We start from the raw sequence: 24,173 nt of genomic DNA, 5'->3' as shown, positions 1-24,173 counted from the left end.
GGGTATACATACTATCAGGGGTAAAGTGGCTGAGCAGCAGGATAAAACATTATTCTAGTAGCAACGTGTGTTAGGAGAGAGTCGTGAATAGTGGCACTGCAGATTGTGCTGATGACTGCTCCGTACAAACCACGCCTGAACAAGGGAATCTATATTCGGAGAGCCTGTTTCTGTCCTGCCCTTGACTTTGGTGCAGGGCATGTGATGTCCATAGCCTCTTTGTCGCAAAACTCCCTGATCTTGTTAAAAATATAGTTTGTCTAGCTGTGTCCAGTCCAGGTGGTGCTTGTACAGGCAGACCATCTATGGGAGGAAGGATGTCAGCGTAGTGCAGCAGCTGAAACCTGGTCTCGACAGTCTGAACGCTCCTTAGCGACAACAACACCAGGTTCCAGAGCATCGAAGCTGTAAAACAGGAAATAACAAAAAAATCAGAAGACATTACAACCTTGCACAACATCAATTCACCTCCCAAGTTTATACAAGAAGAATAACATCATATAATGAAAATTATTTTTTACCTGAAGTGCTGGTGCTGCTTGATCTGTGGCAGCGGGCCTGAAGTACGGAGTCAGGTGTTGCTGTCAGCCATAGCTTTCCACTAGCACCGTACCATCCTCCAGTTCAACCAGCTGTGGGATGTTGACCCCTGTCACAGTGCTGTCCTTCACAACACCAGCAATCTTAGACAAAGTGTTCACTCTGGTCTTTCTGAAGCGCTGCTTGATGAGGCCAAAGCATCAGTTCGGGGCAAACTTGGAGTGGAGTTGTAAGTGAATGTCCAGACTGTGGTGGAGCTTGTGCATGGTTCACCAGACACAATATCCGAGCACAAACTTGTTCTTGTTTTGGCCCTAACATTTATCACAATTCAGGTCCACAATTGTTTCCCAAACTCCGTAGTTGGTGAAGAAATGGTGCATGTAGTTGATGACTGCGCTGTTGCCTTTGCTTGCTTGTGCTAGCTCTCTTTTTGATGACTGTATGACTGTTGGATTAGAGTAGCTAGCTAAAAAAATGAACTATAATCCAAATCCATAGAGTAACGTCACTAGCAATACAAACCGATTGTCATAGCAAGCTAAAGTTAACCAAATAACCTGAGGTTTAATGTTAGTTAGCAAGCCAGCCATCGAACTCCAGCTAGCTAGCTAACAGCAAGCTTTAGCTTGCAATGAAAACAACTTTCTGACAAAATTAGAAATGTATGATATCTGAATCTGTAGCTAGATTCTTACCTGTATACATGGATGAAAGCTTCACGGCAGACTGCAACCCCTTTAATCAGACATCCTGTGTTTCCGTTTAGTTTGCACAGCTTGTTTGGCCCGTTGTGTTCCACTGATTTCAAAATGTGTTATTTTCAGAGTGAGAGAGAGTCAGCATTTGTCGTCCAAAAAGTAGTCCATCACAGCTTTTTCCCACTGACCTTTGTCGATAGTGCCTGATAAATTCAGGGCACCAATTTTATTAAGAGCAGTAGCAACATATTTGCAGTTCTCCATGGATAACGTTATATCTTTCAAAACAACTGCAGTAGAAAGGACTATCTACGCATAATGAGCAGCTCATTTTATAGACAAGTTGCTACACCCCACCAAACTCATCTCTCGGCATGTCCAGCCCACTCATTAACTCAGCCAATCATGGCTAGCGGGAAGGTTGCTGCCTTTCTCTGTGGCTAAAGAGAAGGCTTGGAATTTAACAATTGTATTCATATTTACAGATGACATACAAGTTTGATATTAAGGCACATGAAAGTTCACATGTTCGAGAAGGCATTTCTGCCAAAAACGTTCAAAAGGCTCTCCTGTAAAGTGGTGACTTGCGACATATGCCTAGTTTCCTGAATCGGGTAACATTTGGGTTCTCTCCCTGCTTGAAAAGTTTCAGCCAAGTATCTCACTATTTGCATGTTTTATGGACCAATTTTTGTTTTTTTAGGGTTGAAAGTAGTTTTTTCCACCGGCTGTGTTTTTTCTTATACTGTCCTGAGCCTTAATGTACAATAATTCAAACTAGGATAGGATACTTTTCATCAATATATTTTGGCTAAACATTGACATGATTGAATGTCATTGTTATCTCGTGCGAGGCACGTGAGATTTTGTCATGGTTGCTGGGTTGGGGGCAATTGTAACGCAATTGTAACATGTTCAAATTTAAATTAACCAAGCAGCCAAATTATGAAAATAACTTTATGATTGTGGAAATTGTACATGAATTACACAAAAACTAACTTTAAATAGCCTTGGTGTCATGTAGAGTGCTAAGGAAATTGTGAACAGGTACAATTTGGGCACAATCAGACTATTCACATATTTTGAGAGGGACCGAACGGCCATGCGCAAACAGAGGTGTTACTGTATATATAGGTTACTTATGTAACAGTTGTTAAAGTACTGTGTGAATTTGACCAGGTTCATATATTAATATGCCATGTCGATTTGTTATCATGCATGCCTGCATCCTGGGAGTAGGGGAGTGTGTACTTACGTTATGCCCTGCGTGCTCGTGCTCAAATCATTTTGATGCACTATGAGAGGTAGGCACGCTTTTTGTGTCGTCTTCAGAAAAGTTCGATTGTTTTAAGCACAAAGTCATACACACAGTGTTTTGTTCATGAATAATGTTGTATATTTAGAGGTTACTCATAAGTGGATGGTATTGTTAAGATGCACTTGTAATTGTACTTTTTTAGGATGATATCAACATTCTGAATTCAACATGTGGTTAATAGCTAGCTAAGGTATTAGCAGGCTATTGTATGTGTGAACGATGGCTAGCTCCTCGAATGATCCCAGTCCCTCGCATTGTGCATCTGTTGTAGAAAGAGGCGACGATTCGCGGAACATGTGTGCTCTACAAATGTTTTATTTTCTTTTGGATGCAGATGTAGGATGCAGAGAGTGAATTCTGCTTAATTAAAACTACCTGATCTCCAAAGTCCACGTCTATAGTCTCAATCAACCACACACAACACAGAGTTACAGCGGTGCAGTACAGCACCGGTTACACTTACATAGACATAATTATATTTCTTGCAAAATCAATACATATGTCTATGATAAGATGATAATTCATAACATGAAGTTAGGTTAATTTATTTGATTTATTTTTTATTTGTTACATTTGACCTAAGCTAATTGCCAGACTTTTCGGATTAAAATCAAATATTGTGATCCGACCGTCTTATGTACAGACCTATACATGATATGAATGATTAGGAGACAGATGTATGTTAAAAGAATGACTGGCATAGTTCAAGTGGTCTCTGAGCAACAATTGCCCCCTACTCTGAAAATGTCATGACTAGGACCAAGAACATGTGTTCCGAATGTATTCTGGAGTTTCGTCTTTGTATTTGGGTGAATGGTAATATGGCATTTTTTTCCAGTTCCTGAAGAATTTCAGTTTTGGAGATACAAGTTTTTCTTCTGACAGCCACGCTTTGCCAGGTGACACACATTTCTCCTCATTTGCAGAGTAATCCCAGGCGTTTGTTGCTAATGGGAGTTATTTTCAGACCAGATTAGCATGAGATTACTTTTGTCAGATGGATGTGACTGGATTTAACACTGATTGAGTCACTAAAGCCTGATTTGGGGGAACGATGGGAACGGCGCCTAGGAAGCCGGGACAGTTTCAAGGTGTCGAGTGCCTCAATTTGTAGAATTTAGCCTGGCATTCAAACTGATTTAGCTATGTTTCACTGATGTGAAGTGAAACAATGGTGAGTGAGTGTTCATTAACCAGGCTTGAACTGACTAGGCAGTAAAGAAAGATATGTAGCACAGCTGGTGTTTGCAGTTGCTTCAAACTCATTTGTGTTATGTGGATCAATCACAAGGTGCCAAGGGAAAGCCAAAGTCGTTATGCTACTACAGTCCTGTTTTACATTGTCACCCATTTTTGAATTTGAACATGTATGTCTAGCCAGTGTGTTTCACTGAAATGAAGGACAATTCATTAACTCTTGGTGTGACTAATGGTTTAGGCCTGTTGGGGAGGTCCCACTGTCAGCTGAAGGGTTGTTGTTGATAACGCTGCCATCTTGAAGCTATAGGAAAAACAATTCTATACATTTTTCCCCATTGAGATTTTCGAAATCAATGATATGTTGCAAATGCCATAATCTCTCAAATAATGCTAATAACATGGATTTGATCACTTTTTTTGGACAAATAATCACAATTTGTAATCCCTACACGGACATGCTCTCTTGTGGACCCCAGTGACATCATTTCTGACAACAGACTTGGGCTGTGATTCAAACGAACACAGATTAAACGACCAGTACTACGAGTGACATTTACAGTAAAGGTGATTTCGGCGTGAGTCAATATTTGCTGCGTTCACAGTGAGCGCACTCTCCACAAACGTCTGTGCAATTGCTTTTAAAAGTCTCTCGTTGTATCCAGATCTGCATTGGAATAAATCCCAGACTTGGGCTCTAGATTGTCATTTAGATATCTCCCCCACCTGTCAACACCAGCTCCAAAAACAGACATGAATCTGAGGTTAGAGGGGCAAGGACTCTAAACTATCCAGTAAAAGTAAATGGATTCCTAAGATGGTTTTCTTGCCACCAAACCAGATAAAGAAGCTGTGACGCCCCCAGTGTACCCACTTAAACTGCATACTGTGTACTAATCGTTCTACACACAATTTAGAACGTACTCTCAAGTAAAATGAGTGCAGTAAGGAAGAAATAAACATACTAGTCTCAAGATACTACATGTGCATATTACCTCAATAACCTTGACTAACCGGTACCCCCTGTATATAGCCTCGTTACTGTTATTTTACTACTGCTGTCACACCCTGGCGTAGAGAGGTTTTAATTCTCTATTTTGGTTAGGCCAGGGTGTGACTAGGGTGGGCATTCTAGTTTCTTTATTTCTATGTTTTGTATTTCTATGTTTTGGCCGGGTATGGTTCTCAATCAGGGACAGCTGTCTATTGTTGTCTCTAATTGGGAATCATACTTAGGCAGCTTTTTTTCCTTTGGTGTTAGTGGGTAGTTGACTTTGTTAGTGGCACTATAGCTCTAGTAAGCTTCACGGTCATTTCTTTGTTTCTTGTTTTGTTGGCGACATTCTAAATAAAATATACTCTCATCACGCTGCACCTTGGTCCGGTCATTTCCACCTAGACGACGGCTGTGACAACTGCTCTTTAATTATTTGTTACTTTTATTTTTTACTTAAAACTTATTTTTCTTAAAATGGCATTGTCGGTTGAGGGCTTGTAAGTAAGCATTTCTGTAACGATGTACGCTGAGCGTTGGGAAGCAAGTTCGGGGAGTGAATACATTTAATCAATAAACGAACAAAACAAGAAACACAAACAGCGCCCCGACATGAAACAGGAACAGAAATAATAACCCCTGGGGAAGGAACCAAAGGGTGTGACATATATAGGGAAGGTAATCAAGGAGGTGATGGAGTCCAGGTGAGTGTCATGAGGCGCTGGTGCGGGTGAACATGGAAACAGGTGTGAGGGATAATGAGCAGCCTGATGACCTAGAGGCCGGAGGGGGAGCACACGTGACAATTTCACTGTAATGTCTACTACACCTGTTGTATTTGGCGCATGTGACAAATACAATTTGATTTGATCTATACTGAGAATGCGTCATCTAATGTGCAGTTGCGTTTATTCCCACCATTGGTTCATTCTGATTATCAGCTGTTGTCAAACAGCTGTAGGCCACAGAAATGGCCAGTCCTACACACACTCACACACATATGAACACCCTCTTTCTCTCTCTCTCACACACACACACACACACACACACACACACACACACACACACACACACACACACACACACACAGGTTTTACTGTCCTTGTGGGGACAAACTGGCACATGCACAGATAGAGGTCTACCTGTGCCTGAGCACCTCCCCCTTTGCCCTCCCATGTTTTGTTGTTGTTCTGAACCCACTGCCCTCAATTCAGAATAGTCCTCTGCACCATGTGTAGGCCTACAATTTAGCTACAAAGGATCTGTAGCTTCTTTTTAAAAAATGTGCCGAGCTGTGGATTGTGTAGCCCTCTCAGTGAACAGCATGCAGACAAAACAGACCTTTCGAAAATATTTCAAATACCATTGTGGGAAAACACAGGTTGGAAAGCAAATGGCTCCCACAGAAAAGAGAAGGCTAATCTGTCTGCTTCTGTAGGCTATCGTAATATTTGTTTTATCAACTTTGAAATAGGCCTATAAAAAATAAAACAGGAGAGAGGTAGGCTTTTAACACAAACGCATTGCATCATTGAGTCAGTGAAACTGGAAAGCTTTTTTAGGACTATAATTTCCTACTCATATTGTACAATATGTTGCGTCTCAGATTGTCAGTCTGTCAGTGTCAAATTAGCCAGTCATTTCGATTGTTGGTGAGTTAGATTATGCCAAAGTCTTCAGTCATGTAAAATGATGTAGAATTGCATGAAATGGGTTTATAAAAGGCCACATTCATCCCGGACCTCGGCTACTAAAAATGGTCAACATGTGTGACTTCTGTAAACTCTTCTACTCTATGCACATGTGCTGATATGCATGCAATGCTTTATTATACAAGTTTTATTTTATCTCATGTGTTCAGTCACCCCCATCTCGCGCTCACCTTTTGTTCTGGCACCTCCCAATTTACAAATGATGCACAGATAGTCGAGACTCTAGCTTAACACCACATACAAGAAATATTCACACTAAGCCAGCCAGCCATATATCATGATTTAGAAGATTATGAATATTAGGCTATATTATGAAGTTATTATTTAAGAGCATCGAAGATGAAGAAGAAGATCAGTAAAACATTTTATTAGCTCGCTAACGACAAAATGTATGTCAATCATCAATATCAATGATGGTCTACCCTTTTTTCCCAATGTCAATAATGTCATTAGGAGACAATGTAACGAGCTTGTTAACAATTTCCGATGAGTGTGTTGTTGCAGAAAAAATAGGCATGTGCAACAACAACAAACATATTCACTAGAGGCAGTTAGTGTGTTATGAATTTTGAGATGTGAATTATGTAAGTGGATAGAAAAAGTCAAGGTCAGGGGTGCTTTTTTTTCATTTTGAGCACCTGTTCTAAGACAGGTCTTTGCAAAGCATATATAGCTTATCCCACATTGCGCTGAAACACCACCTGGCTGGGGACTGTGCGCACCCAAAGATCTGAGTGAAAGAACATTTTTAAAAGAGATGTACACAGGCATAAAAGTTGGTCTAATTTACTTGAAACAAAAGTCTACTGAAGTGAGACTTTGTCCTTGTGTTTCTTGGCTATTTACATTGTTTTGTTCACAAGCTAAATTGAGTTTGAACTGCTAGGGTAGAGAAGACAACTCTGCTACTAGTCAGACTCTCAATCTCACAGGCACAAACATGAGGAGTCGCGTTACCATGGTAACATCCAGTCCTTAAAGGGGCAGGTGAAAATGTTGGTTTCATCTGTGATATTTTGGTTAAAAGACTCAGGTCCCAATTTTTTTAATTTTATTAAACAATATACTACATTACTTCTTACTTGTAATACATTTATTGTTTTAGCAACATTACAAAGCATACTCATAATTTTGTTTTGGCAGTTAAAAAATCTGAGTGGCTGGTAGATTTTTTAATCTACCTGCCACAGTGGCTGGTGGGTAAAAAATTATATTTTATTCACCATTAATTTAGGATTATCCATAATTATGGTAGCATCCACATTAATGTAGTGTTTAGAAACATATTATATTCTTATTTACAATAAAAGGGACTCCAAAACGACACAATACATTATTTACAATTCATTCTTTTATTTACTTTATTTTTACTATGGGCGGCAGGTAGCCTAGTGGTTAGAGCGTTGGACTAGTAAACGAAAGGTTGCAAGATTGAATTCCCGAGCTGACAAGGTAAAAATCTGTCCTCCTGCCCTTGAACAAGTTAGGTAACCCACTGTTCCTAGGCCGTCATTGAAAATAAGAATTTGTTCTTAACTGACTTACCTTGTTAAATATAGAAAAAATGTAAAAAATGTAGCCTTTATTCATTTCTACTAGGCACAGAATTATCTGAAACACAAACAAAACAAACAGCAAATGCATCCAACAAATGTGCAGTCACAAGCTTGATGAAGTAATTCCATGCTATGAATGTGGGAGCGGAATACTTAACCTTTAACTACTTAAAACACATACAAGTGAATTTGTCCCAATAGTTTTGCCCCCCTAAAATGGGGGAGACTATGTACAAAAAGTGCTGTCATTTCTAAATGGTTCCCCCAATATGAAAATACCCTCAAATGAAAACGGACAGTCTGCACTTCAACTCCATAGTCATTGTTTGATTTTAAGTATAGAGCCAATCAAAAATACTTCACTGTCCCAATAACTACAGAGTGCACTGTAATTCATATCATGGGCCTAATAGTACTGTAGAGCTCTTTTTACTTGCACACAATATAGCTGGATCGCCCAGTCCTGCCCCTAGGGGTCCACCACCCTGCAGCACCCCAACCCAACACATCCCACTCAACTTTAGGATCTTAGTGAAACATTAATTATTGGTTTCAGGTGTGTTAGGCCAAGGCCAGAGTAACAACCAACAGTACGGCAGACCCCCCCAGGCCAGGACTGAGAGCCCAGCAGCTAGGGATTCCCCAAACAGGTATCTCCCCTGACATGGGAATGTTTTCAATTCGTCTTGTTGATGAAGTTAAAATGAATTTAAGTTATTTGCATATAGCTTCCTATTGGTTCATTCTGATACTTGGGTATCATTATCTTCATCTACATAGGGGGGGTAAAAACCAGGAAATAGGTTGACTGCTATAGACGGGTTAGCTGACAGTGTCACAAAAACGATACTCAAGCTTCAAATGGGGCAGAAGGCCGTGTGCTGTTGGAATTCTGGATGGCCAGATAGCTAGCAACAATGACAAGACGCTGCCATGCGGCTCGATTCAGCTAGTTTTATCTTGTCATTGATACCATGTCTTGTTTCGAGGTGATTTGACTGATGTCTTGTCTACGCTAATATGGCTAAAATCCACTGGGAAATGAGAACAACTTTAACAATGTATTTGAGCAACAACAAGTGCTCATTGTGAAAATGTATTCATGTTTTCAGTAAACATTGGAGACTAAATATAGCTTAAGTGTTGTCAGCAATCTAAGCCAACCCCGTCTGTTTTGCCCCATAGTTAAGCACACGTCGGATGTGTTGCTAAACAACCAACCTGTCTATGTTAAAGGCCCAGTGGAATCAAACACTGGATTTCTGTGTGTTTTATATACACTGAGTATACAAAACATTAAAAACACCTGCCCTTTTCCATGACATAGACTGACCAGGTGAATCCAGGTGAAAGCTATGATTCCATATTGATGTTACTTGTTAAATCCACTTCAATCAGTGTAGATGAAGGGGAGGAGGCAGGTTAAAGAAGGATTTTTAAAGCTTTGAGACCATTGAGACATCGATTGTGTATGTGTGCCATTCACAGGGTGAATGGTCAAGACAAAAGATTTAAGTACCTTTGAATGGGATCTGGTAGTAGGTGCCAGGAGCACTGGTTTGTGTCAAGAACTGCAAAGCTGCTGGGTTTTTCACGCTCAACAGTTTCTCATGTGTATCAAGAATGGTACACCACCCAAAAGTCATCAAGCCAACATGACACAACTGTGGGAAGAATTGGAGTCAATATGGACCAGCATCCCTGTGGAATGCTTTCGACACCTTGTAGACTCCATGCCCTGGCGAATTGAGGCTGTTCTGAGGGCAAAAGGGAGTGCAACTCAATATTAGGAAGGTGTTCCCAATGTTTGGTTTACTCAGTGTATATTTCCACACTATGAGGATGGAATGATACTGTGGAAGTGTGAAAATGATTATAATGCCCCATTAGTGGAAGAGCTGTTTGAAAAGACTGCCTGAAATTTCAGCCTGTTATGGTGGGATGGAGTTCTGGCCTGCCCGGCAAAATAGTTAATAGACCAGTAAGAAAGAGAATTCCAAGCCTCTTTGCCAGTAAAAGCTAGTTTTATATTTTCCCCTCCCCACTCAGACCACCCCCTAGCAAAATTCTTGCTTGAGAAATTACTATTTGCTAAGAACACATTTTGTTTATTTTTGAATATTTTAATTGAAAACAATCACCGTTATGCACAGACCAGGAATAACTATAATTTTAACGATGCTTTGTGGAAAGTAACTCTTTTTTGGAGGGAATAAATAGTTACTTTGGAGGTGACTACAAATATATGTTTACAGATCCCCAAAAATCATTACTTTTCAAAACTACTTGAATACAGATCTCAGAAAGTGACTGCTTTTCCATACTATTTGAATACAGATCTCAGAAAGTGACTACTTTTCAGAAACTACTGGATTGGCTGCCTTCAACTAATGGCAGGGTTCTGTCTGGAACTGAATTCAGGAAGATAGAAATAGAATGAATAGAGCACACACAATCTCCTATACCAGGACTCTCTAACCCTGTTCCAGAAGAGCTACCGTCCTGTAGGTTTTCCCCAATACCATTTCGATCCATCCGACAGTCCTATTTGAGCTACAGACTACATTTCTAGCTGAACATTTTGTAAATGTCCATTCTCCTAAATGTCCATTGCCCAAGGTGTATATAATAAAGTCAAACCAATTAACCAATTTTGTACAGAGAAGTAGAAATAAATTGTGCCGCTCAACTACTGTATAACTCTTTTAAAATCGAAAAGCTGCAATGTATTTTATGATACCTGAAAATACCGCAGAGAAATTCAAAGCCATTTGCAAACAGCAAGCTGGATGCTTAGCGAAAACAACTTTGAGTCTCATTGTCCATCTGGGGGTAAGTGTTCTTGTTTCAAACACATTCTATACCCTCTTTAAAGGGAACGTTTACTCAGAATACAAACTAACATGATTTTCCACCTACCTTGGCTATTGTTGATTCAAGGATATTTAGTTTCCGTTCGACACTTAATAGACATATTTTGTTGCTGTTAGCATTCTCAATAACACTTAACAATAAACACGTCTTGTGCCTGTGTAATAAAACTGTAATTACTTTTGGAGCAACATTTTATTAGCATGTTGTTACATAATACTAGTCAATGCATTTTAATTGCATGGCAATGAGCTTTTGTAACTACTGTACAAAAGGAATAGGGACTCTTCCTTATTCCACTTATGTAATAAATTAATTATTATGCAATAAATTTATTATAAAGCAATTTCCAAAGTCCTATGTAACAACAATGTTGCTTTAGTAATAATCACAAAGTTACTACACATGTACTGTATAAGAACTGGATGTAAAGTGTTATTGTATTACCTTATGTCTCACTAATTATGCAAAAGTGGTCTACTCTAATTTTGAGGTGATTCCATGTACCTCAAGTATTTAATTCTAGGCTAGGTTAAGATTAATATATTTCGGGTCTCTTCTTCCTCTGTCCTTGGTGTTGCAATTTTTTGGGGGGAATACACACATTCTCTCAAACGAGACCACACACACACACACACACACACACACACACACACACACACACACACACACACACACACACACACACACACACACACACACACACAACTACACCCATGTGCAACCACACACTCATTTTGAGGCGAGCGACGTTTCTCTTTCCCATTAGGCAGCGAAAGTGAAGTCAGCTCATCGATGGAGAGTCGGATAGAGGGCTATGTTGTTTCCCCTCATAGAAACGATGAGCCAGCAGTGAGAGAGAGACTGGTTGCTTCTGAAACGGCAGCCTATTTCCTATACAGTGCACTACTTTAACAAGAGCTATATGTGCACCAAATACTGTAGTGAATAAGGTGCCATTTTACACACAGCTACTGTCTGAGTGCTCACCTCATTGTAGGGATGAGTTTTACACTAATGAGAAAAAAAGGTGTGGAGAGAATTTAGGCAGTGGATCGATGCAGATGGACGGCGTTGAGAAAGAGTGACGAGATAAAGGAGCGGAGAAAGAGGGTGAGAGCAGGGGAGATGAGTGGAAAAGAGTGGGAAAAGAAGGGAACCTAAAAAAAACAGAGCAAGAGACAGGACTCTGAAAATGAGTGAGGAGGGGCTGCAAGGGAGAAAGGTTAGCTAGAGAAAGAGCAAAGAAAGTGAAAAAAAGGAGAGAGAACGAGATGGAACAGTAAAAAGGAAGGCGAGAGAAAATGTTGAAGAAAAGAGCAATGATGACAGAGAGGGCATTGGCCGAAGAGAGGGGGAGTTGTGCGAAAGAGGTGGGGAAAGAGTGATAAGGAGAGATGGAGGAGGGAGAGAAAAGACGGATGTTTCCCAGGGTTCATTGAGCATGTTGAGGAGGGAGGAGAGCCACGTCAGACTGACACACACACACACACTGAGCGAATGTTAAAGCGCTCCTCAGAGTCGCCTATCAGAAGTCCAAGACATCAATTCAAGTCCACTTATTAATCTTCTGGGCGAATATCTATGATAATCCAATTCCAAGAGCACGAAAGAAGGATGATCCCAAAATCAGAGAGTCCTGCTTTTCTTAGCACCCAAGATATGTTAGCCAATGTTATTGAAACACCATAATGTGAATGCTTAGTATACGATCTCCTGGTGAAGATCCAGTCAGTTTTGGAAATCTATACCCATATTCCCGGAAGACCTCTCAAAATCACTATTATCAACAAATGATCAACACTCCTCATTGAATAAACTTAGACGATGTTTGAGGTTCATGAGCATATTTGTCTGCTGTTTTGGCTAGGTGACCTGTGTTTGAGGTCTCTTGATATTGCATTATTTAATGGACACAGCTCTTATATTATAGATGCATCACTGTTTCTCGTATCTTGACCACCAATTAAAAAAAATCCCCTCACAGTAACATAAGATCTGTCTGACCGACATTAACCGAGCCAATGCATATCGAATCAGGCATGTAAGCGGAGAAAAATGACACCGAGAGAGTGTGTTAGGATGAGGCTGTGGCTAAGAAGTCTTGATTGAATGGTCAAATTTGTTAGCTTTGCGATGATTGAAATTGATTAGCTTTGTGGTGACACTGAAGGAAATGTCATAAACCAGATCTTGTTGCTTGGAGAAATAATGCAATTACTCTGAGATTCCCAGAGTACAAGGACACTGGCATCAGCCAACAGATAGGTATTTATTTTGTCCGTGGTGGCACAATAGGCTTAAGATACAGTACCAGTCAAAAGTTTGGACAAACCTACGCATTCAAAGGTTTTTCTTTATTTTTTACTCATTTCTACATTGTAGAATAATAGTGAAGACATCAAAACTATGATATAACACATATGGATTCAGGTAGTCACCTTAAAAGTGTTAAACAAATCAAAGTATATTTTATATTTCAGAGTCTTCAAAATAGCCACCCTTTGCCTTAAAGACAGCTTTGCAAACTCTTGGCATTCTCTCAACCAGCTTCATGAGGTAGTCACCTGGAAATCAATTAACAGGTGTGCCTTGTTAAAAGTTCATTTGTGGAATTTCTTTCCTTCCTAATGTGTTTGAGCCAGTCAGTTGTGTTGTGACAAGGTAGGGGTGGTATACAGAAGATAGCCCTATTTGGAAAAAGTCCATATTATGGCAAGAACAGCTCAAATAAGCAAAGAGAAATGACAGTCCATCATTACTTGAAGACATGAAGGTCTGTCAATCCGGAAAAGTTCAAGAACTTTGAAAGTTTCTTAAAGTACAGTCACAAACACCATGAAGCGCTATGATGAAAATGGCTCTCATGAGGACCTCCACAGGAACGGAAGACCCAGAGTTACCTGCGCTGCAGAGGATGCGTCAAGTGCACCTCAGATTGCAGCCCAAATAAATGCTTCACAGAGTTCAAGTAACAGACACATCTCAACATCAACTGTTCAGAGGAGATTTCGTGAATCAGGCCTTCATGGTCTAATTGTTGCAAAGAAACCACTACTAAAGGACACCAATAAGAAACGTGAGCCAAGAAACGTGAGCAATGGACATTAGACAGGTGGAAATCTGTCCTTTGGTCTGGAGTCCAAATTTGAGATTTGTGTGTGCCTGCTCGAAAAGCGTTCCAGGTGAAGCTGGATGAGAGAATGCCAAGAGTGTGCAAAGCTGTCGCCAAGGCAAAGGATGGCAACTTTAAAGAATCTCAAATATAAATATATTTTGCTTTGTTTAACACTTTTTTGGTTACTACATGATTCCATATGTGTTATTTCATAGTTTTGATGTATTCACTATTATTCTGCCATGTAGAAAATAGTTAAAATAAAGAAAAACCCTTGAATGAGTAGGTGTGTCCAAGCTTTTGACAGGTACTGTAAGTCTCGAAGATTAACCAACGAGACAAAATACACGTTTACCTTGATTATACGCCTGGAAAACGTCAATCATTGTTGCGTGCTGTTTAAAATTTCTCTAGGAACCGATTCCAGCTTAAAATGTTAATTTATGCAGTAGAGGTTGGAAGAATCTAAGGGGGAAAATGTCAACTCGGTGAAACGAGCTACATTGACATTCTCTGGAGGCAAATTGGAGCGTTTTGCACTTCAAAACTGTCCATCCTGCTCCATTTGATCCATAACTGAGACCGACCGTTACACACGTGGTTATGGATGAATCCGGTAGGTGGCGCACTTACTTTGTTTGAGGTAAAGCACTGTGCCTTTTCATAATATGTGAGTGAGTGTAAATAGACCGCCTGGGTAACTGTGTGTGGGTCTGTGTGTTAGGTTGCGTGTTAGTGTGCGTGTCACGAGAGGAGAATGGAGAGAGGAGAGAGTGTCTGGAGAACATTGTTCTAACTTGAGATTCAGAGATAAAAATGTATAATCTTCCTTCTCAGACTGCCTTTTCTGTATATTACAAATACAGTGCCTACGCCTGAGACACTCACAACTATACGACAACAGATGGACACTTACAGTCAGTTGGAGTAGGAAGGTCTGACAATGTTCTTGAGTTTCCATTGGATGGGGTGGTTGTTTTAATGTTCTGATTGGTTGGTTTCAATGGCAGTTTAGTGGTGCCGGTTACCGTTGGAGGAAATTCACCATTGGCTGAGGAGAGAAACAGACAAATAACAACTTAGTGACATTGTTTGCTTACTATACCTTTGCACAGCTCTCCACAGCTTTCCAAACAGTTGGAGATAAGCATGGTTGTGGTCATTAGGGACCACAACCCAAAGAAAACAAACTGAGATAGATGGGGACTACCTGTACTTGTCCAATAAGAAACTCATTTTAATTTCCGTTGTTAAACACTTTAAAAATGTGTAGTTTTGTGCCCTAATGAACATGTCTCAGGTTTAAGCTTGGAGAATACTTGGCTGGATAACCCCAATCTGAAGTTGCATGGTGTTGGTTTGTCCAACAGGGGGCACTCTTACCTCAAGACCAATAGAGTTGGATATAGTGGTGGTGGTGGGAAAGGTTGGGGGTGCTTAAATCCAACTCCTTCCCATCTTCCTCCATCCCTAGGTGGGTAAGTACATTGGATCCGGGGCTTTCATACCACCGGCTCAACCCAATAAAGCATATGGACAGACCAACCACCTCAACCTACCCCAAGGCCTTAGATCATAAAGCTCACAAGTGCCTTGATCTTTTCCCCCTCAAATTCTAACCTAGAAATACATCTCCTAGGTAAAAAGGGATGTTGATTAGGTATTGCTAGTCTGGACATTAAGTACTAGACCTTGCAGAGGCTGTGAATTGGGCCTGTGCGGAGGGCTATGATGATATGGGACTGCACACTGGACTTCTGGTTAAAACCCACACAGACTAGGGTGCAGTGGGAAAAAGAATAACACTTTCCCCAATAATCAGCTGCAAGGGCCAGGTGTAAATCCCAGTCTCTGATTGGTCTGTTCCCCAATCAGCAGCGGAGCAACTGGAAAGGCAAGATAGAAATAGCCAATCTGATTGTAAGAGGTTTGACGTTCCTCAAGAAATTATACAACGAACCAACCGTACAAAAAAGGTTAACAAAAAAACGAGTCACTATGAAAATGCTGATATAGTGATTGCAATTTCACGGTATTGTTACCAGCAGTGGAAACCAATGAGGTTAGTAGTGTTCCAAACCATTGAAATTCTCCATTAAAAAAGTTTGAAGAATACCTCTCTAGAACACAATGTCAGTGGCGATTGTGCGACTGCCTCAGACTATTGTCGGAATCCTTGTCATATCCACGCGAGATCCATTCAAATGTTAATAGCCAAGTTATATCATACCTGCCTCTGTCACTCACATGTGAACATCCTCTTTGAGCAACTGTGACATTTTGTCCATTAAAGGGACTGTGACCTATCTGTCGGATGTCTAAAGTAGAATTTCAAGAGCATTCCGGGTGTCTCACCTTTACAAATTTCTCACAAATCCAATAATTTCCACTGAAAAGCCACGAAATGTTGTTTGACCATAATCAGAAATGAAAGAAACTCTAAGTTAGTAGACCAATGTACTGTAAATTGTCTGAGTAAAAGACTACTCAAATCAAATGACATTTTATTTGTCACATGCGCGAATACAATAGGTGTAGACCTTACTGTGAAATGCTTACTTACAAGCCCTTAACCAACAATGCAGTTTTAAGAAAAATAATTGTAAAGCAAAAAAAAGACAACTCCAATTTAAGAATATTTACTGAATTAATAACTAAAGTAAAAAATAAAAGAGCAACAATAAAATAACAATAACTAAGCTATATAGAGGGGAAGTACCAAGTCAATGTGCGGGGCTACAGGTTAGTCAAGGTTATTGTGGTAATATGTACATGTAGGGTAAAGTGACTATGCATAGATAATAGATGATAAACAGCGAGTAGCAGCACTGCCTGCTCCTGGATGGCAGGAGGCTTGGCCGCAGTGATGTACTGGGCCATACGCACTCTGGTGCACACTATCTGCACAAACTGATTTCTGTCTTTATCTTACAGAAATTACTGGCAATTTACTAAGAAATTGCATGGTAAAATGACAATTACACAAGAATGACTTGTTTATTTATTTGGAATTCATTAAATCAAGCAGCATTAGGCAACATTTAGTTAACAATTCTGTAAAATAACTAGCAGCATATCCATTGATAGCACATAATCCCCTAGTACTGTAAATAAAAGAATTGTAAAAAATCATACCAATGGTGTTCTACCATCCAGCAAGACACAGAGGTCAAGTCTTTTACGTCTTATTGATAACCATTACCCACAACCCCCAGCCTTATTTCGCCCCCCTCTGCTGCAATCACAAACCTCTGTAACCACTATTCACTGAGTGTACAAACATTAAGGGCACCTGCTCTTTCCATGACATAGACTGACCAGTTGAAAGCTATGATCCCTTATTGATGTCACTTGTTAAATCCACTTCAATTAGTGAAGAAATGGAACGTGCTGGTGTATCAAGAATGGTCCACCACACAAAGGACATCCAGCAAATGTGCTACCTTGTCCCGGATCTGTTGGCTGGAGCTCTCTCTCTCTCTGTCTCTGTCTCTCTCTCTGTCTCTCTCTGTCTCTCTGTCTCTGTCTCTCTGTCTCTCTCTCTGTCTCTCTCTCTGTGTCTCACCTGCTGTCTCACCTGCTGTCTCACCCTCTGAATGCTCAGCTATAGCATGAAAAGCCAACTGACATTTGCTCCTGAAGTGCTGACCTGTTGCACCCTCTATAACCGACAGTGGCAAGAAAAAGTATGTGAACCCTTTGGAATTACCTGGATTTTTGCATAAACTGGTCATAAAATTTGATCTGATCTTCATCTAGGTCACAACAATAGACAAACACAGTCTGCTTAAACTATTAACACACAAACAATTATACGTTTTCTAGTCTTTATTGAACACACCGTATAAACATTCACAGGGTGGAAAACGTATGTGATCCCTTGGATTTAATAACTGGTTGGTCCTCCTTTAGAAGCAATAACCTCAACCAAACATTTTCTGTAGTTGCGAATCAGACCTGCACAGCAGTCAGGTGGAATTTTGGACCATTCCTCTTTACAAAACTGTTTCAGTTCAGCAATATTCTTGAGATGTCTGGTGTCAAACTGCTCCCTTGAGGTCATGCCACAGCATCTCAATCGGGTGGAGGTCAGGACTCCGACTGAGCCACTCCAGAAGGCGTATTTTCTTCTATTGAAGACATTCTGTTGTTGATTTACTTCTGTGTTTTGGGTTGTTGTCCTGTTGCATCACCCAACTTCTGTTGAGCTACAATTGGTGGACAGATAGCCTAACATTCTCCTGCAAAATGTCTTGATAAACTTGGGAATTCATTTTTCTGTCGACGATAGCAAGCTGTCCAGGCCCTGAGGCAGCAAAACAGTCCCAAACCATGACGCTCCCTCCACCATACTTTACAGTTGGGATGAGGTTTTGATGTTGGTGTGCTGTCCCTTTTTTTCTCCACACATAGTGTTGTGTTCCTTCCAAACAACTCAACTTTAGTTTCATCTGTCCACAGAATATTTTGTGGACATCCAGGTGCTCTTTTGGAACATCCAGGTGCTCTTTTGTGAACTTCAGACATGCAGCAATGTTGTTTTTGGACAGGAATGGCTTCTTCCGTGGTGTCCTCCCATGAACACCACACTTGTTTAGTGTTTTACGTATGGTAGACTTGTCAACAGAGATGTTAGCATGTTTCAAAGATTTCTGTAAGTCTTTAGCTGACACTAGGATTCTTCTTAACCTCATTGAGCATTCTGCGCTGTGCTCTTGCAGTCATCTTTGCAAGACGGCCACTCCTAGGGAGAGTAGCAACAGTGCTGAACTTTCTCCATTTATAGACAATTTGTCTTACCGTGGACTGATGGACATCAAGGCTTTTAGAGATACTTTTGTAACCCTTTAAAAGCTTCATGCAAATCATCCATTCTTAATCTTAGGTCTTCTGAAATATCTTTTGTTCGAGGCATGGTTCACATCAGGCAATGCTTCTTGTAAATAGCAAACTCAAATTGTGTGATTGTTTTTTATAGGGCAGGGCATCTCCAACCAACATCTCCAATTTCGTCTCATTGACTGGACTCAGGTTAGCTGACTCCTGACTCCAATTAGCTTTTGGAGAAGTCCTTAGCCTAGGGGTTCACATACTTTTTCCAACCTACACTGTGAATATTTATTATTATGTATTCAATATAGACAAGAAAAATACAATAAGTTGTGTGTTATTAGTTTAAGTACACTGTGTTTGTCCATTGTTGTGACTTAGATCAAGATCAGATCAAATTTTATGACAAATGTATGCAGAAATCCAGGTAATTCCAAAGGGTTCACATACTTTTTCTTGCCACTGTATGTGGTTATTATTTGACGACCCTGCTGTTCATCTATGAAGGTTAAAACATCTTGAAGAACGATCTGGCCTTAATGGCCATGTACTTATAACTTCCGAAGGATTGACCACCCCTCAGAGCCTGGCTCCTCTCTAGGTTTCTTCCTAGGTTCCTGGCTTTCTAGGGAGTTTTTCCTAGCCATCGTGCTTCTATAGCTGCATTGCTTACTCGTTGGGGTTTTAGGCTGGGTTTCTGTATAAGCACTTTGTGACAACTGCTGTAAAAAGGACTTAATAAATAAACTTGATTGATTGTCATTCAAGAGACCAGTGTCCATAGTCATCAACTAACCAATGGGTTATAGTATACTGCTAAAAAGGGTGCTTTGCAGGTCTAGATAGAGCCTTTTGCAGGGCCATATACGAAGCTAGCCCTAGAACCCTTTTTGGTTCTATTTCACACCTTTTCTTCTAACAGTCTCCACTCACTGCTAGAGTAGTGGGCATTTTGTTCTATATTAAATGTCTTGCAGCGTTAAAAACTGGAACGAGCTTATGATATCAAAACATTTTCCGCTTTGGCTCAATCAGTTGTCTTTTAAAATTAAGAATGAAGTAGGGCTGGCCCTTTCTTCCAACATAATGCCACTAATTTAGACAACTTCCTTTAAAGTTGGTCCTTTGTATTACTTACCACCGAGCAGCTTCTGAAAGAACAGCGCCTTTCTGTTCCAGATACATAATCTATCCATCTCTGGAAAATGCATCAAAGGACTCTGTTTGGGACTAGCTCATCTGAATATCAAGTTGAGAGCCAACTGCATGTTTCTTAATTATGATGACAGGCCACATTTGTTCCCCGTGTCATGTCGGCTTGCCAGCTCGTGCCGGCTCGCCCAAAAAACTCATAATCCCCTTTTCCTCCACGCATCGTTCCACAGGCATTATGGGACATTGTAAAAAATGGCTACCTTTCATTTTTGTCTCTTTAATAATCTCCTAAAAACACCCTCGGTTCCCCCGACCTGGCTCTGCCATCACTACGTCCTCGAGCTGAACTGCTCTCGTTCATCATAATATGGCAAGGGGCTCCCGCCATGGCTGTGTGCGGTACGAACCGTTTCAAGTACAGTACATGCCTTACATGCCTTTCGGTCTTAGCCATGCACTGACTGTAGAATTCTACTCAAGACCCAAACCCTGAAAGACATCTATTTTGATTGTCAGGTCAACACAGACAGTTAATATTTAAGATAATCTTTTAGTAATATCGACAACATAGTGATTTTATGCTTAATTATTGGCCTCGTTTTTTTTGGCTTGGTCATTAAGAGATGCAGCGGCCATGGCCGAAGCCAAACAAAGTCTTGAGGGGTGGCTTAATGTGGGTGTCTCTTATGTTTGTGTGTTTGCACGTGGCAAGCGTTTGTACATTCACTCTGTCAAAACAGTACACAGTTACAGTCACACACCCTTTTAGATAACTTGAAACAGCTTAACTAGGTCTTGAAGTCACCTAGGCAAGCTAGTGCTAGCCAACTTCTTTTGCCAATTACCTTCAGCCGGCTCGTGTGGGACTGTGGCAAAGTTGGTTTGACATTGGATAGCCTATCCCTGGGGCTAGTAAGAGACTGTCAACAAATTACACAATGTAAATGGGACAATATATATTTTAGTTGTCTCATTAAATGCGTTCAGTATTTGTATATGACATTTTACAATTTATAAGCAGTTTGAGGTTTTTAAGTCATTGAAATTTGGAGCTATTGACCTTTTAAAATACCCTACTCGACCAAAGTATGTGGACACCTGCTCGTTGAAAATCTCATTCCAAAATCATGGAGATGATCCCCCCTTTGCTGCTATAACAGTCTCCACTCTTCTGGAAAGGCTTTCCACTAGATGTTGGAACATTGCTGCGGGACTTGCTTCCATTCAGCCACAAGAGCATTAGTAAGATCAGGCACTGATGTTGGCCGATTAGGCCGGGCTTGCAGTTGGTGTTAAGTTTTATCTCAAAGGTGTTCGATGGGGTTGAGGGCAGGGCTTTGTGCAGGCCAGTCAAGTTCTTCCACATCGATCTCGACAAACCATTTCTGTATGGACCTTTCTCTGTGCACGGGGGCATTGGCATTCTGAAACAGGAAAGTGCCTTCCCCAAACTGTTACCACAAAGTTGGATGAACAGAATTGTATAGAATGTCATTGTATGCTGTAGAGTTAAGAATACCCTTCACTGGAACCACGGGACCTAGCCCGAACAATGAAAAACAGCCCCACACCATTATTCCTCCTCCGTCAAACAGTTGGCACTATGCATTCGGGCAGGTAGCGTTCTCCTGGCATCTGCCAAAAACAGATTTGTCCATCGTACGTGAGTGTTGCAACTGAAGACAGACAATTTTTGTCCCACGTACATTGTGTAATTTACTGATGTTTCCTAACTAGCCCTATAGGGTTATCAAATGTCAAACAAAATGGACTATTTACAATTTGATCAGGTCATGTGCAACTGCAATCCAAATTGATGATTACTTGGGTGCTGCTAGGTGTGGGCATGTGGGCAGGATTGAAATAAACCCTACCCAAGGAAAACTGCTATGGTACCCTTCATTGCGTGACATACCATTTTTTCCTGTCATGTCGTAAATCTCCGTTTTGGATGAGACTGACTTTATGACCAAACTGATTCTATTTACACATATAGGCTGTTTTGCACTAACACTTGTAGTCATCTTTTCTTAATATTTTGCTGATAGTTGCTTTTTTTGAAGGAAAGTTTTACTTGCAATGTCTGTGAAATGTGGTTGTCTTACCAACTTAATTGATTGCACTGACTGAGTCGCTCTGGATAAGAGTGTCTGTTAAGTGACCGAAATATTCATGTATCAAATCAAATCACATTTTATTGGTCACATACACATGGTTAGCAGATGTTAATGCGAGTGTAGCGAAATGCTTGTGCTTCTAGTTCCAACCATGCAGTAATATCTAACAAGTAAGCTAACAATTTCACGACAACTACCTTATACACACAAGTGTAAAGGAATGAATAAGATGTAATGTGTAATGTAATGTGATATTACTAGCATGATTCTTTTAAATAGTCGATTTTTGACTGCTATATTTAAAAGATTAGGTTTCTGTAAATGTAATATCCCGATGCTTTGATATGTGCCCATATCATAATCACTCTAACGGGTGGTGGTCTGCATATAAAACACCTCACTGCAACTTTGACTGACAGGCAGAACTCATGTACAGTTCAAGTTGGAAGTTTACATACATCTTAGCCAAATACATGTAAAATAATTTTCTTTTTCACAATTCCTGACATTTAATCCTAGTAAAAATTCTCTGTCTTAGGTCAGTTAGGATCACCACTTTATTTTAAGAATGTGAAACGTCAGAATAATAGTAGAGAGAATGATTTATTTCAGCTTTTATTTCTTTCATCCCATTCCCAGTGGGTCAGAAGTTTACATACACTCAATTATTATTTGGTAGCATTGCCTTTAAATTGTTTAACTTGGGTCAAACTTTTCGGGTAGCCTTCCACAAGCTTCCCACAATAAGTTGACTGCATTTTGGCCCATTCCCCCTGACAGAGCTGGTGTAACTGAGTCAGGTTTGTAGGCCTCCTTTCTCGCTCAAGCTTGTTCCATTCTCTATAGCACAGGTGTCAAACTCATTCCACGGAGGGCCGAGTGTCTGCGGGTTTTCGCTCCTCCCTTGTACTTGATTGATGAATTAACATCACTAATTAGTTAGGAACTCCCCACACCTGGTTGTCTAGGGCTTTATTGAAAGGAAAAAACAAAAACCTGCAGACACTAGGCCCTCCGTGGAATGAGTTTGACACCCCTGCTTTATAGGGTGGAGGTCAGGGCTTTGTGATAAGCCACTCCAATACCTTGACTTTGTTGTCCTTAAGCCATTTTGCCACAACTTTGGAAGTATGCTTGGGGTCATTGTCCATTTGGAAGACCCATTTGTGATCAAGCTTTAACGTCCTGACTGATGTCTTGAGATGTTGCTTCAATATATCAACATAATTTTCCTTCTCATGATGCCATCTATTTTGTGAAATGCACGAGTCCCTCCTGCAGCAAAGCATCCCCACAACATGATGCTGCCACCCCCGTGCTTCACGGTTGGGATGGTGTTCTTCAGCTTGCAAGCATCCCCCTTTTTCCTCCAAACATAACGATGCTCATTATGAATAAACAGTTCTATTTTTGTTTCATCAGACCAGAGGACATTTCTCCAAAAAGTCCGATCTTTGTCCCCATGTACAGTTGCAAACCGTAGTCTGGCTTTTTTATGGTTGGTTTGGAGCAGTGGCTTCTTCCTTGCTGAGCGGCCTTTCAGGTTATGTCGATATAGGACTCGTTTTACTGTGAAAATAGATACCACTGGGACTCAGTGAGCATACTCTGGAGAAGTGTAAAGCTGCAGGCCAGGGGACTGGCAACCTGACCAAAACCCACCGGAGACTGCTGGGGCGAAGCTTGATTTGCCACAATCTAACAAATGTTAGAACATTCTGAAGACATTTTTTATAAAACCTAAAGAAATAAGATTTTGTTATCAAAAACATTCTTTAAATGTTATCATCCCAATGTTAGCTAAAACCCTAACTAGAACTTCATGGGAATCTTAGCTAATGTTCTGGGAATGTTCCCGGTTTGTTGGGTGACAACCTCACTGAGCGTTGAATTCAAAGCAGGCAGATGAAGCAGTGAAACGACCCCCCAGAACGTAATTTAGTCTCTGTCTGTAATTGAGTTTAGTTGGTTAAATCCCACCCGTTTTGTCTTAATAACTGTGACTTCCTGTCCGTCTTCCAAGCGGCAACAGCTTCAGAGATCCCCAGTTTGCTATTCTGGGCA

General features: G+C 40.5%; 1 protein-coding gene across 1 annotated transcript in view; it reads right to left on the bottom strand.

Moving 5' to 3' along the window:
* Nucleotides 1–24,173, bottom strand: part of LOC129812506 (ALK tyrosine kinase receptor-like) — a 779,676-nt gene that overhangs the window by 87,784 nt on the left and 667,719 nt on the right. Inside the window, exon 11 of the mRNA XM_055864118.1 lies at nucleotides 14,924–15,058. Coding sequence (XP_055720093.1) covers nucleotides 14,924–15,058 — 135 coding nt within the window. The remainder of the gene's footprint in view (nucleotides 1–14,923; nucleotides 15,059–24,173) is intronic.

The sequence above is a fragment of the Salvelinus fontinalis genome, chromosome 16, assembly GCF_029448725.1.
Source record: "Salvelinus fontinalis isolate EN_2023a chromosome 16, ASM2944872v1, whole genome shotgun sequence".
NCBI lineage: Eukaryota > Metazoa > Chordata > Actinopteri > Salmoniformes > Salmonidae > Salvelinus > Salvelinus fontinalis.
This window is presented reverse-complemented; position numbering and strand designations above follow the sequence as displayed.